The sequence below is a fragment of the Lynx rufus genome, unplaced genomic scaffold (assembly GCF_022079265.1).
Source record: "Lynx rufus isolate CCGP_SWC_20201006 ecotype Redwood Valley unplaced genomic scaffold, mLynRuf1.p SCAF_2, whole genome shotgun sequence".
In the NCBI taxonomy this organism is placed as follows: Eukaryota; Metazoa; Chordata; class Mammalia; order Carnivora; family Felidae; genus Lynx; species Lynx rufus.
The window spans coordinates 124,405,595-124,419,879 of NW_025814834.1; the positions used below are offsets into that span (position 1 = coordinate 124,405,595).

Sequence of the window (14,285 nt, forward strand, 5' to 3'; positions counted from 1 at the left end):
ATAGGTTTTGTTTTGTACTGGGTGATCAGGAGAAAGGGACAAAAGAAATGCTGGTTAAATTGGGAAAAACCATTTTAGGTATGCATTTATTGGGGTTCTCTCCCACCTCCTCCCCCTCCTCCTCCACCAGTTTGTTTCTTTTATGTGGGAGGTAAGGTGAGGAGAGGAGACTGCTGGCGTCATTGCTAAAGAAATGTGAAACCTAAAAGACAAATTCTTTTCCTTAAATAAAATATCTCTGTCAGTGCAGGATCTTAACTGCAGTGTTGTGATTTTATCATGTGACCACAGAACACAAAGTTTGCAAATTGGGCTTATGTTGTCAACATTTTTTTTCCCTGTAGGGAACTGTTTATTATAAATAACATGGGTTTGCTGTGTGTTCTTCTTGTTTGACTTAGAACTAGGAAGGATGAGAAATCTCCAGCTAAAATAGTTTTTCCTTCTCATCAGAATGACCCATTGCCAGGACGCATCAAAGTTGATTTTGTGATTCCTAAAGAGCTTCCCTTTGGAGACAAAGATACAAAATCCAAGGTGACCCTGCTGGAAGGCGACCATGTTAGGTTTAATATTTCAACAGACCGACGTGACAAATTAGAACGAGCAACCAACATAGAAGTTCTATCAAATACGTTTCAGTTCACTAATGAAGCCAGAGAGATGGTAAGTGTTGGATATTATTAGATATTTGTATTCAGTATGGGGGCCTAATATTATATTCAAATTTGTAATGCTATACTGAAAAGCATTTAAGTTAATGATGACATGGGGCAGCTTCCTTGTGAAGTGACTAAGAACACAGATATTTCAGTCAGTCTGGGTTTGGTAACTGACTCTGCCAGTTATCTTGAAACAGATGTGAAAAAGTTTCAGAGTGGAAATGTGTACAGGGGGAATTCTAAGATCTTTTGAGAGTCCGTTACTTTGTGGACCTTAAATATGAAGACTGAGAAAATTCAAGTCTATCGTTGTAGAAAACAGATCTTCCCAAACTGTTCCATGTTTAGTAAACACTCGATAAGGTTAAGTAGGTTTTGGATTTTTGGCTTTTACAGCAGGAATTTGCAAATTCTTTTCAGTGGGTATATGTCCAGGAGTGACCTGCACTAGAAATGTTTCCCAAACATGTTTTATAAGCTCTGTTTTCATAAATTAACTGCCTCAGATGTAATTTATAGTTCTGTTGGGATCGTAACATGAGTGGTATATCTCTGTGCGGTCAATGGAACTGGGTACATTCAATGAAAATTTAAGTTTCTGGGGACTTACAACCTTTATCTTTGGAGAACTGATCTTGTTTGATACTTGCAATGTGCTTTTAACTTTATAAATTTTGAGAACCAAATGAATGGTGTGTGTGTGTGTGTGTGTGTGTGCGCGCGCGTGTGTGCGTTTTAAACAAAAAGCTTCTCAGGTAGGGTCTATTTTGCTTGACAGTATAGACTACATTGTCGAGTAGCTTGGCTGCCATCAAGATTTAGCCAAAGATTAAATGTCAGGATATTATTTATGCTATATTCAAAACTGGTTATAGAATAGTCGTCAGTAATAACACAAATAAATATGCAACACGTAAGTCATTGGTAGGTTGATAATAATTGTTTCAGTAAACTTTTGAGTACCTGCCATGTGCCAGCTAACTCTGGATGTAATTGCCCTTACAAAGCTGATAATTTAGTAAGGGGGAAAAATGAGGAAAGGATTTCGTATATTTTGTTTATTCTTCAGACCTTAATCTTAAGCCTTTCCTGCACCTAAACTCAAATAAAAATTTTTGAGATTGAGACTAAAAAAAAAGTTCCCTTTAGTTGACTTTGGAAGTATTTGAAGTATTTGTGTAGATTTTTTAAATTTCTAGATGTTGTCATAAAGCTTGGGCCTTAGGATCCATAGATTTAGAATCTTTGTTTTCTACCACTTATTAGCTGTGTGCTTTGAACAAACTGCTTAACTTCAGCCTCGATTTCCTCATCTTTCAATACAGGGTAATAATACCAAGTTCACAAATTTGAGAATGAAAAGGAGTATATTGTGTGCATGTGTTAACACTCAAATGTGATAGTTTTTTCTATGCATGCTGACCGGGGGGTAGCATCTCAGACAGTGGCTTAGAAGTTAATTTACTGAAAGCAATGAGTTTGTATTTAAATAGAAAAATAAAAAGGGGGTACAAATTTTGAGTCATTAATTCAGAGAATTCCTAAGGAGTTTAACTTGATGCCTCCAAAATTGAATATTGTTTTCTTGGCAAGCTTCACAGCCAGTGAAAATATTATCTGGATTTCAGGGTGTAATTGCTGCCATGAGAGATGGATTTGGTTTCATCAAGTGTGTGGATCGTGACGCTCGTATGTTCTTCCACTTCAGTGAAATTCTGGATGGGAATCAGCTCCATATTGCGGATGAAGTAGAGTTTACCGTGGTTCCTGTGAGTACTTTTTGAGAAAGAATGGGATGGTTTCTTGATGCTTCCTTTTTCAGTTTAAAGTTACTTTTGTTTATCATTTGTAGGATATGCTCTCTGCCCAAAGAAATCATGCTATTAGGATTAAAAAGCTTCCCAAGGGCACGGTTTCGTTCCATTCTCATTCAGATCATCGTTTTCTGGGCACTGTAGAAAAAGAAGCCACTTTCTCTAATCCTAAAACCACTAGCCCAAATAAAGGCAAAGAAAAGGTAAGTTTTACATGATCAAAATGATTTGTGTAGCTCTTTATTCCTCTCTTTCAAGGAAACCACTGTCCACAGAGTAACGGAATGAAGTATTGTCTCTTTTGGAATTCTCTGTAACATTAACAGTGAACTGATCTAAAAGAAGGTTTTTAATCTCCACATTATGACTTGGGGGGTGGGGGGGCTGTTCTATGGATTGTGGGATGTTAAGCAGCATCCCTGACCTTTACCCACTAGAGATCAGTATCTCTCTTCTCCCTCTGTGTGACAGCCGAAACTGTTGCCATATCCTGCAAGACATCCCCTAATCCCCAATGAGAACTGCTCATCTAAAATGATAGTACTGATCTTCCCAAGCAGTTTAAAACTGCCAAATTTGTGTGGACTCCATTTACACATTTGAACTCCGTTTTGAATAGTCTACAGAATAGAGATAGAATGATGTCTAACATGGCTTTTGCTCTCAAGTAAATAATAAATTGAGAGTTGTATAGAAGCAGGTAATTCATACAAAATATAAAATATTGCCATAAAAGATCAGTGAGAGCACTGTGGCGAAAATAAATTCTAATGTGGCAGGATCTGGGATGGTATCACTAAGGCACTGACACTTAATAGGTGGGTATACATGAAGAAAGGACATTCCTCACAGAATAGAGGTACAAATGAGAAAAATTCAGGATTTCTTTAGAAAGCACTGAGTAGTTAAACAGGAAGATAGGGTTTTTCTTTGGTGGGTAGAATAGGGGAAATAAGATGAAAAATCATGATACAGCTAGATGGAGAAGGTTCAATTGCTACTCTAGCGAATTTAGACTTTGTTCTATACTCAGAGAAGATTTGTGGAAAGTGACATCAGATACGCACTTCAGGAAGAAATGGCATAGTATGAACCCTAGATGGGGGTGGAGAAAGACAAAAGATGAAGAGGCCTGATACGAAATGAGTTTAGGTAGACCTTGAACTGGGAGCAGAATCATGGATCTAGACAAGAGCAGCAGGTACGTGTGGGAGATATTGGAAGGTAATGTAATTTTTAAAATGGCTACTTAGGATCCTGAGAGAACTGGAACAACATCTTGCTTACTATTTATTTTGTAGCTTAGGAAATCACTTCTGAGCTTCAGTTTTTAAACTGAAAAAATCATAGTCTACTGTTATGGTGAAAAAGCCCTCACAAGGCCAGGCCCATAGTAGGAATTTCACAAATGCTGCATTTAACAATAATAAAAATAAAAGAAAATCAGTGGGGCTTGTTTTTAATGGTTTTTAAAAAGCTCTTAGAATGCCCTGCTTCCCAAATGGCTTTGACAAAACTGAGTTGATCAAGACAGCCTTTGAATGAGACTTTTCCTGCCCTTTTATTGTTCTGTTCTTCTTAGATCAACACTGGACCCTAGTAAGTCCTTCTGTCATCGCGCTTATTTATAACAGTGTATTATAGTAAGGAATATGAATGGTAGAAGACTAGAAATTAATTGGTTTTGTATAGTTGAAACCGTAAAAGTGGTGTAATTTGTGAGGTAGTTGAACAGTGTCATTTACAGTATGATTCTGTATGGTATACCAGAAATTTCTTAGACTTTTGACGAGTGAATCTTTCTGGTAATCAACAATGTTTTAAATTCTGGAAGCGTTGAATATCAAATGCTCTGAACTGTGCTAGATCCTCTACCGAATTAAATTTTCGTGCATTGGTAAATACACTCTCATACAAAACACTGTAAGGTACTATGGGAGATTCAAAATAGGTGATACAAAAAGCTTCTTGCCCTATAGAATTTCTGTTTATTAAAAATACATGCTTGGGGCTTCTGGGTGGCTCAGTCGGTTAAGCGTCTGACTTCGGCTCAGGTCATGATCGCACGGTTTGTGAGTTCGAGCTGCGCGTCAGGCTCTGTGCTGACAGCTTGGAGCCTGGAGCCTGCTTCGGGTTCTGTGTCTCCCTCTCTCTCTCTCCCCCTCCCCAGTTCATGCTCACACTGTGTCTCTGTCAAAAATAAATAACCTTAAAAAAAAATTTAAAAAATACATGCTCAGTTTAATTTTTGGCTGGCTATGAGAATGAGAAGTATAGAATGGGTGTGTTATAAATTTTCAGTAAGCTTTCCCTCCTCAATAATAAAAATTAGATTCTCGGAACTAAAAGACCCAATTACAGTATGTTGAATCAGTCCTGGGTTTAAGGTAAGACTATCTTTTATTCATATGAAAAATTGGTTACTGTTAGGGAACCCCCGAATAGGACATTTGTACAGCTGTGCCAATTCTTTAGCTCCAGGGTCTAAAAACTGTAACTGCTTATTGCCTTTTTGTTCTTGATTTTTTTCATTGTATCCTGTTTTGTAGGAGGCTGAGGATGGTGTTATTGCCTATGATGATTGTGGGGTGAAATTGACTATTGCTTTTCAAGCCAAGGATGTGGAAGGATCTACTTCTCCTCAAATAGGAGATAAGGCAAGATAATTCTGCTTATTTGAGAGGAGAGTTAAAGGTTGTCATCTTCATCATAAGTCCTGCAAAATGTCTTTGGGGTTTTTTTTTAATCTTACCAAGTTTTGCTAAAAAAAATTGTGTGTTTACAAGTTTAATATAAGAACGTCTTCCCATTTACAAGTAGCTTATTCAGAATAGGGTCTAAGACGCCCTTTGTTAAAAGCTTTCTGAGGAGTCAGCACGAGAGAAGATCTGCCTAAGTCAATTAACTTATTATAAGCTAAACCAGTTGCTGAAACATTATCAAAGTAAAATCATACCCAAGATTTTATATTGCTGTGCATTTTTCTCCTCACTATGTCTGCTTTTCTGATAGCCCTGCTTTAGAGAAATTGAGAATCTATAAGGAATACACACTGGAGAACAAAACTTGATCCCCTTATGAAAAGTGTGAATGAGACCTAAAAGTGTTAGTTTTGGTGAAAATCTCTTCCATCAGAGTATTTAACACAAAGGATATTTGGAGTGGGAAGTTGTAGGTCCTAAGGTAAGGAGCTTGGTGTGGGAAAGACATGATATTAAATATGAGTGTCCTTATTTTTCACAGGTTGAATTTAGTATTAGTGACAAACAGAGGCCTGGACAGCAGATTGCAACTTGTGTTCGACTTTTAGGTCGTAATTCCAACTCCAAGAGGCTCTTGGGTTATGTGGCAACTCTGAAGGATAATTTTGGATTTATTGAAACAGCTAATCATGATAAGGAAATCTTTTTCCATTACAGGTGAGGAATGCCTTTTAGGAACTTAGAGCTTACTATCCATTGTTTGGTTTTGTTCGAAAACATTTAGTATCGGGTGGTTATATATTTTGTAATTCCAAATTTCATATTGGTAAAATTATGGCACTATATAAACAAAAGTTAATCATGTGTATAGGGAACATGTGGCCGGAAGATAAAGGCCTGTACCTGCTTTGAACAATGGGCAAGAACTTTCTGCTTCAGTAAAAGAATACTGTCTTCTATGTTGCTACCAGAGAGTTGTACATTTAATATGTGTCAGTTAAGGGCATGGGCTCTTAGATGGTTCAGGTTTGAATCCTGGCTCTGCCACCCAATTAACCTCCTAGTATTTTAGTTTCATTGTCTTGAAGCTGGAGATAATGGTGCCTTTTCATTGGGTGTTTCTGAGGATTAAATGAGTCACTGCCTATAATGTGCTTCAAACAGTATCCAGCATAAGTAAGCACACCATGAATGTTGTTACAGAAGAAGTAAATTTATTTGCTACCGTTGATGTTTGTGGTGATTGCTTATTCAAATGTTTCCTTTCTTCCCAGTGAGTTCTCTGGTGATGTCGATAGCTTGGAACTGGGGGACATGGTCGAGTATAGCTTGTCCAAAGGCAAAGGCAACAAAGTCAGTGCAGAAAAAGTGAACAAAACACACTCAGGTAATGAATTGTGATTTCTACTTATTTAGTCTAGGCTTTTGGTGGGAGATGACAGCATGGGAGAGGAAGCAAAAACCCAAGATTAGTGGTCCCCCAGGTGTGATACCCAGATACAGTAGCATCACCTGGCCACTTAGAAGAAATACAAGTTCTTTGACCCCACCCCAGAGCTACTAAACTTAGGATGGGCATTCTGTTTTAACAAATCCTTTAGGTGATTCTGACGTACGCTAAAGTTTGAGAACCACTAGATAGATAGTTTAGATCATTCACTTTATTTTCAATTCAGTACCTCTTTCTTAAAAAATAACCCTAAGATGTAAATATCCATGGGAATGGGGAAAGAGGCATTCTTCGAGGACGCAGTTTTGGAGAAGAATGAGAAAAATAATGGGAACTTAAAATGGTTGCTGTTTAGGATCTCTAACTTAAAAAAAAAAAAAAAACCCGCAACTTTTGACTTTGATCTCAACTCCTCAAATAATACTTCCTCATGGTGAGACCTAGAGAAATGACAGCCAAGAACGTTCATTTCATTTCAATAAATATCTAAGCACATGCTGTGTTTTAAGTACTGGGGATACAGCAGTGAAGAAATCAAAGGCAAGAAACCTGCCTTTGTTGAGTTTATTTTTTAGTTTGTATTTATAGGCAAGCAAGATGAGTAAAATTTTGTGCTTAGAAAGATAGTAATATATATTACTAACATATTGAGCTTAAAATAAAGGGAAGTGTATAAGTGTTGGGGTTGCATTTTAGAGATTTAGAGAGAGAGAGAGAGAGAGAGACAGTGCGAGCAGGGGAGGGCCAGAGAGAGACAGGGAGACAAAGAATCTGAAGCAGGCTCCAGGCTCTGAGCTGTCAGCACAGAGCCTGATGTAGGGCTCGGTCCCATGAACCTTGATGAGCTCATGACCTGAGCTGAAGCCCGATGCTGAACCTTCTGAGCCACCCTGGCACCCCCAAATTAACATTATTTTCATGATAATTTAGCAATAGTTCAAGAGTAGCAGACCAGCCAGCAACCCTCTGTTAACATTTGTTCTGATGATTTTTGCTTTTTTCCTGTGGAATGGAGTTAAAATTGTTGAATAAGAAGTATACATGCTTTTGCTTTGTAGTGAATGGCATTACTGAGGAAGCTGATCCCACCATCTACTCTGGTAAAGTCATTCGCCCCTTGAGGAGTGTTGATCCAACACAGACTGAGTACCAAGGAATGATTGAGATTGTGGAGGAAGGTAAGAGCAGCCCTATCAGATTGTTTAAAATTTGTTTTACCTTTACATGAGCACTTGGAACATTTTAAAATGTGGTGGTGTTGGTCGCAGTCGCTTTCAGACTCCTTAGAAACTGAAATTAAGGAAAAGTGCCTCTTCCTATCCTCCCCCCCCAACCCTTGGTTTTTATGATCATCATCCTGGGTTTATGTTGTGAACAAATGACTGTTATGTGAGCAACTGAGTTATACTGAAATAGACTGAGAACAAAATCTCACACTAAAAGTACTCATCTAATGTTGGATGATAATCAGATATTTACAGTTGGCTGCATTTAGTACAACTTTACAGTTTTCTTGTAGTATTCTGTAATTATTTACATCAGTATTAACAAATTTTCCTAGTAGCCAATTCACTTCTATAAATATTTTGCTTTCTGTAAATGCCCTATATTTATTTCTTAATAGCTAGGGTTCCATGTGGATCCTAACAACTTGTTTCTGGGCCATGGCGCTCTATATTTTTCATTTACTGCTTTTTTCTCCCCATCTTCAGTAACTCCCTGATTTCTGGTGTCATCCCAACAATTAGTACAAAAAGACAACTTTGTTCATAAAATAAGTTTGCAATAGGAATGATCGTAAGGACCACTGATGATTAGTAGAGCTAAATTACCCTAATGATGGGGTTGATGAGAAGAGGGTTTGAATTTCCAACCAAAGATGATAGCTTGACTTAAGAGAATAAATCTTGTGTTATCTAGGAGTCAGAGGGCATAAAGTGGGGAAGAACAGGTCATTTGAGAGAAAGAAATGAACCTTGATAACATACATGCTCCTTGTATGAGGCCCTTAGGAGTTTCCGCTTCACATAGAATCGGAGTACATCCAGTTCTCCCCAACACACACACCTCCAGATAGGAATAGATTTTATAGCAAATCAGTCTTATTTCAATAAATCACTCCTTTAGTTGATTCAGATCTAATTCAAATTAATTTTAAAATAAACTTCCTTTGTTCTGCTTTCTCATCTTTTAACTGACTCTGGTGGTTAAACACACTATTTTTTAAAAATCATTCAGTACAAATCTGGTCTTTTGCAAATCAGTATTTTAAATGAATGACATGATTACACCATACTTCTAAAAGGGCCATGGGGACTGGGCAACTTACTCACCTTTGCAGTACTTCCTCTGTAACATTTCACTTTGACTTCTTTTTGTGTTCCCAACCCCCAATCCACTTACTCTTCAACTCTGGCTCTAGGATATAGTCAAGCAGTGATTTTGTGGGAAAGGAAACTATTCTGAACTCTAATAGACCTTAGAGGGTTTTGAGACTAGACAGGTTACATTTTCCCACTTGATAGTGAGAACAGCTCTTTCATTCAGGAACACTTTGAAGTAGGGCAAGGCCTAGATCTGAACACCACCTCTTCCACTTCTACCTGTATAACTTTGGACAAATTACTTAAATCTCTCCTAGCTTAGTTTCTTCATCTTTAAAATGAGGGTAATTTCTTTGAGAAGATTCTAGAATGATTAAATATGAATCTGTAAATGTTTAATAAATGACTGCTTTAATAAAACTGAATCAGACCAGCTGTCTCTAGAGAATGCTTGTGTATGACTTTGTTGGAAGTGTATCCTCAAAAGTTTGTGATTCCTGTATGTTTGAAAGGAAAACCTTCCCTTACACCTTATAATCATTAAAAGAATTGTTAAAAGCATTTCCAGTTCTGAAGCTTCCACTTCCACCTGATGTTTTTTTCTCCTCTTCACCTTTGTTGATTCAGTGGCTTCCCGTTCAGATGAACTGATATGATAAGCAACTGAACCTTTGGCACAGTTCTTATTCCTAGCCTGCACTCCTCTCCAGCCAATATTTTAGTCTAGGGCAGAGCTCAGCAAATAGGGTGGTTTGTTTCTGTAAGTAAAGTTTTCTTAAAACAGCTATGGCCGTAGTTTACATCTTGTGTTTGGTTGTTTTCCCACTACAACAGCAAAGTTGAGTAGATGTGACAGAAATAGGATGATTTATAAGTCTAAAATATTTACTGTCTTTTCAGAAAGTATGCTGAGCTCTGAACTAGGAGAAAGTGCCTGTTGGTTTGAGGGAGCCATAATCAGAACAAAGAAAAGAGATTAGAATGCCAAGGAAATTTATCCACATTGTTTTTGCCTGTGCCTGGCTTGTTTAATGCCCAGTTGAGTATGGGTCAGAAATATTTTTGACTGGTTGGCTCATACTGTGAACTGGGGAAGAAGATAATTCAGAGGATCATGCTAGCAACCCATTCTGCTTAAAATGCCCACATATTTAGGTAATGAGGTTGAGTGCCAGTGTTCCTTTTAATTTCGTAAGGATGGTTTAAAACTGTTCATTAGCTAGTAAAGTACTACTACAAGTTCTCATTTGTTTTCTTGATAATATTTCATTGAAGCTTTAAGGTAGGAGTTCTCAGGTATTAAAACATTTTTCTTAGCTAAGAATACATTCTTAGCAACTTATCTATAAACTTAGGACCATCAGCATAGGATCATTCTGAACTATTAGTTTTCAGACTTTATACCTGTCTCTCATTACAGGGGATATGAAAGGTGAAGTCTATCCATTTGGCATAGTTGGGATGGCCAACAAAGGAGATTGCCTGCAGAAAGGGGAAAGTGTCAAGTTCCAGTTGTGTGTTCTGGGCCAAAATGCACAGACTATGGCCTATAACATCACACCCCTGCGTAGGGCCACAGTGGAGTGTGTGAAAGATCAGGTAAGTGGTAGTATCTCTGGATCTGAATTTGATCCTTTTATGAGTTGGTACACAAGTGGTAACCAAAACCTTGAAATTTTTTCAGCCAAGGGAGAACCATCAGTACTCATTCCTACTTTTTTCATTGATTTGAGGTAGCTTGTAAAAATATGAAGAAAATGACATGAAAAGGAAAAAAATGGTGATATGAGCAAAAAGAAAGTTAAGAGTGCTATTGATAACATTACATGACAGGGGAAATAAGTTCGGAATGAGATTTTTCAGAATAGAAAGACTAGGATTTTGTATGCTTGAGCTCAGGACTTCTTTTGCAGACCACACAACGAAAGCATATGTAAAGGTGTTCATAAGATAAGTTTAGGGCAAACAAAACTATTCCTCATATTGAAATCTCAGTGTGATTTTGCTTAATTCAAAAACTTCATATACTATATGAAGACACAGGCAACCTTTGTTTCAGACAGGCTATGATAGATTGAATGGCAGTGATTTCAAAGATACATTTCCTGACAAGTTTTTCAGACCCATATGCTGTTACATTATAGCAATTAAACTGGAGTATCAGCATTAATATAACCATGTTTAATAAATCCCCTTCTAGTTAGGTATTGTGCTTCATTCACAGTGAGGTACTTTTCCCCTCTGTAGTATGTCCTGTTTTTAGTTACTGTCTTTTTAAATTTTTCCCTCCCTCCACGCCCCCTCAGTTTGGCTTCATTAACTATGAAGTAGGAGATAGCAAGAAGCTCTTCTTCCATGTGAAAGAAGTTCAAGATGGCATTGAGCTACAGGCTGGAGATGAGGTGGAATTCTCAGTGATTCTTAATCAGCGCACTGGCAAGTGCAGTGCTTGTAATGTTTGGCGAGTCTGGTGAGTTTGTTGTTGTTGGATTGGTAAATTCCCTGGACTGTCTTTAAACTTTCATAAACTCTGGTTTAATCACACTTCTTCACTTTTCATCGCTCCTCATTTTATCCTGCTACTTTCTGGCTATTTCTTGATCTTTCCTCTGTGTGTGTGTGTGTGTGTGTGTGTGTGTGTGTGTGTGTGTGTGTGTGTGTGGTTTTTTTGTTTTTGTTTGTTTGTTTTTTTTTGAAAGAGTACAAGTGGGGGAGGGGCATAGAGGGAGATTGAGGATCTCCATGCACTGACAGCAGAGAGCCCGATACAGAGCTCGAACTCCAACAATGAGATCATGACCTGACCTGAAGTCGGACACTTAACCGAGACACCCCTACTGTGTCTTTTTTACCTCTGGCCTTCATTTTCTAAATTTTAGTCTTACAAATCTGGCCTAATGAAACATTAATTGGGTACATTCTATGTAATAGAACTTATAATAAGATTATGTAGTCCTTATTCTTCAAGGATTCTGCTTAGCTTTTTCTTCCATTAAGTTATTTATATGCTACTTAAAATTCTAATTTTATAGTTTAGCAGTGCTTTCTCTGTGCTTTAAAAAATTTTTTTTAATCTGTAATATTGTCATGAGAGGAGCTGGGAGTCTCTTGAAATACTTCATATTTAACTTGTCTAAGGTTTTTCACATCTTATTACCTCGTTTTGTGTGTCTGTGGAACAGGTTTTTCTAGGTGCAGACCAGTCCAGGGATGACCCTCACCCAAATGATTCTTCCGTTCCTCCACAGTGATAAACCTTGAGTTAGGAATAAAAACAAACAAACTTGTCTGTCCTGTCTTGCTAGCTATAGCTAGGTGGCTAGATGAGGCAAGAGTCTCCTCATTAAAACTGAGTCATTTGGGTAGTTAGATAGAAAACATACTCCTCTGCAAGTACTTGCTTTCTTCCCACCAAGAGTTGCTGCTTCTCACCTCTTAACTTCATTACAGCGAGGGCCCCAAGGCTGTTGCAGCTCCACGACCTGATAGGTTGGTCAATCGCTTGAAGAACATCACCCTGGATGATGCCAGTGCTCCTCGCCTAATGGTTCTTCGTCAGCCAAGGGGACCAGATAACTCAATGGTATGAGGGCATTACAAGGTTTGGGAGGTGGGGGTAGGGGCAGCTGACAAACAATGTGCCTATCAAGTTCCTATTTCAGCATAGCTCGGAGCTTAATGGCACAGGGAACTTCAGTTTTCTTTTTCAGTGTTTCAATATGCTTATAACTAGTTAAAACTCCATATACATTGGTTCAGCCCCTAACAATAATGATTCCTCACAGTAAGCAGCACATTTTCTGGTCTTCCTGATCCTTTGAACATAATAGATAATAGATCAGGAGGGCTTATTAGGGATTTCCTCCTCTGGGAAAGAAGTGGTGGTGGTTACGATGATTAAAAAAAAGTACTGCTTTTGTAGTGATTAACTGTAATTTTACTTCTTCACAGGGATTTGGTGCAGAAAGAAAGATTCGTCAAGCTGGTGTCATTGACTAACCACATCCACAAAGCACATCATTAATCCACTATGATCAAGTTGGGGGGATTCTGGTGAAGGGTTCTGAATATCCTCCTCTTCATCCCTCCCAAAATCTGGAATACTTATTCTATTGAGCTATTACACCAGTTTTAACACCTTCCTCGTGTTATGTTTAAAAAAAATAAATAAATTTAAGAAACCATTTTAAAATTATGCACAGTTGCAGCCTGGAAAACTTAAGGTGGCGCCTTATAGTATCAATCTTAGGAGCTTTATTTGGTGCATTTAACGCAACTGGTAATTGCAAAATCCACTTCGCCTGTGTAAGTGAAAAATATAGACTGTTATCTTGTTGGCCCTATGAAATTCTGCACTTGGTATTTAGCATATACTCTACCTTCATTACTATCTGGCAAGATGTTCTGCCTTAGCACTCAGTTGCATTCTTTTCCTTTTCTTTCCTGTTCATTATGCTTTAATTCTGAGGACCATATGAGGGTAGAATATATTAAAAATTACAAAAATTATAAAAATTTGTATAGGCAAACCATTTCCTTAAGTTGATGGCCAAATGTTAAAATGTTATTTTTCATATCATTTATAATCTTGTCACAGTCCACTTAACGAAGTTTGGTTAGATTTCAGTGAAAATTATCTTCCAGAGTAGTTTTTTTTTTTTTTTTTCCTGGGATTAGGGAGGGGGGTAACTTTACTGCAATTAGTATGTATGGTGCAGAATTTCATGCAAATGAGGTGTGCCAGCAGTGTGGTAATTTAATCGTATTTAAACAAAAACAAACAAAAAAAAAATGAATGCACAAACTTGCTGCTGCTTAGATCACTGCAGCTTCTAGGACCCAGTTTCTTTTACTGATTTAAAAACAAAACAAAACAAAAAAATAAAAAAAGTTGTGCCTGAAATGAATCTTGTTTTTTTTATAAGTAGCCGCCTGGTTCCTGTGTCCTGTGATATACAGGCACTTGACCCTTGGTGTAGCTTCTGTTCGACTTTATATCACGGGAATGGATTGGTCTGATTTCTTGGCCCTCATCTTGAATTGGCCACATCCAGGGTCCCTGGCCAGTGGACTGAAGGCTTTGTCTAAGAGGACAAGGGCAGCTCAGGGGATGTGGGGGAGGGCGCTTTTATCTTCCCCGTTGTCGTTTGAGGTTTTGATCTTCTCTGGGTAAAGAGGCCATTTATCTTTGTAAACACAAAACATTTTTGCTTTCTCCAGTTTTCTGTTAATGGCGAAAGAATGGAAGCGAATAAAGTTTTACTGATTTTTGAGACTCTAGCACCTAGCGCTTTCATTTTTGAAACGTCCTGTGTGGGAGGGGCGGGTCTGGG

At 37.9% G+C, this 14,285-nt stretch overlaps 1 protein-coding gene across 4 annotated transcripts in view; it reads left to right on the top strand.

Annotated features, from left to right (window-relative positions):
* CSDE1 (cold shock domain containing E1) overlaps window positions 1–14,232 on the top strand; it is a 38,442-nt gene extending 24,210 nt beyond the window's left edge. For all 4 annotated transcript variants that reach the window (XM_047085499.1, XM_047085501.1, XM_047085502.1 and 1 more), the window contains 11 exons: window positions 454–666; window positions 2,291–2,431; window positions 2,515–2,679; window positions 5,026–5,133; window positions 5,720–5,895; window positions 6,453–6,565; window positions 7,687–7,806; window positions 10,373–10,551; window positions 11,259–11,422; window positions 12,403–12,535; window positions 12,904–14,232. In XM_047085499.1, the coding sequence (XP_046941455.1) occupies window positions 454–666; window positions 2,291–2,431; window positions 2,515–2,679; window positions 5,026–5,133; window positions 5,720–5,895; window positions 6,453–6,565; window positions 7,687–7,806; window positions 10,373–10,551; window positions 11,259–11,422; window positions 12,403–12,535; window positions 12,904–12,951 (1,560 nt within the window). In that variant the 3' untranslated portion in view covers window positions 12,952–14,232. The remainder of the gene's footprint in view (window positions 1–453; window positions 667–2,290; window positions 2,432–2,514; window positions 2,680–5,025; window positions 5,134–5,719; window positions 5,896–6,452; window positions 6,566–7,686; window positions 7,807–10,372; window positions 10,552–11,258; window positions 11,423–12,402; window positions 12,536–12,903) is intronic.
* The last annotated feature ends 53 nt before the right edge of the window (window positions 14,233–14,285 follow it).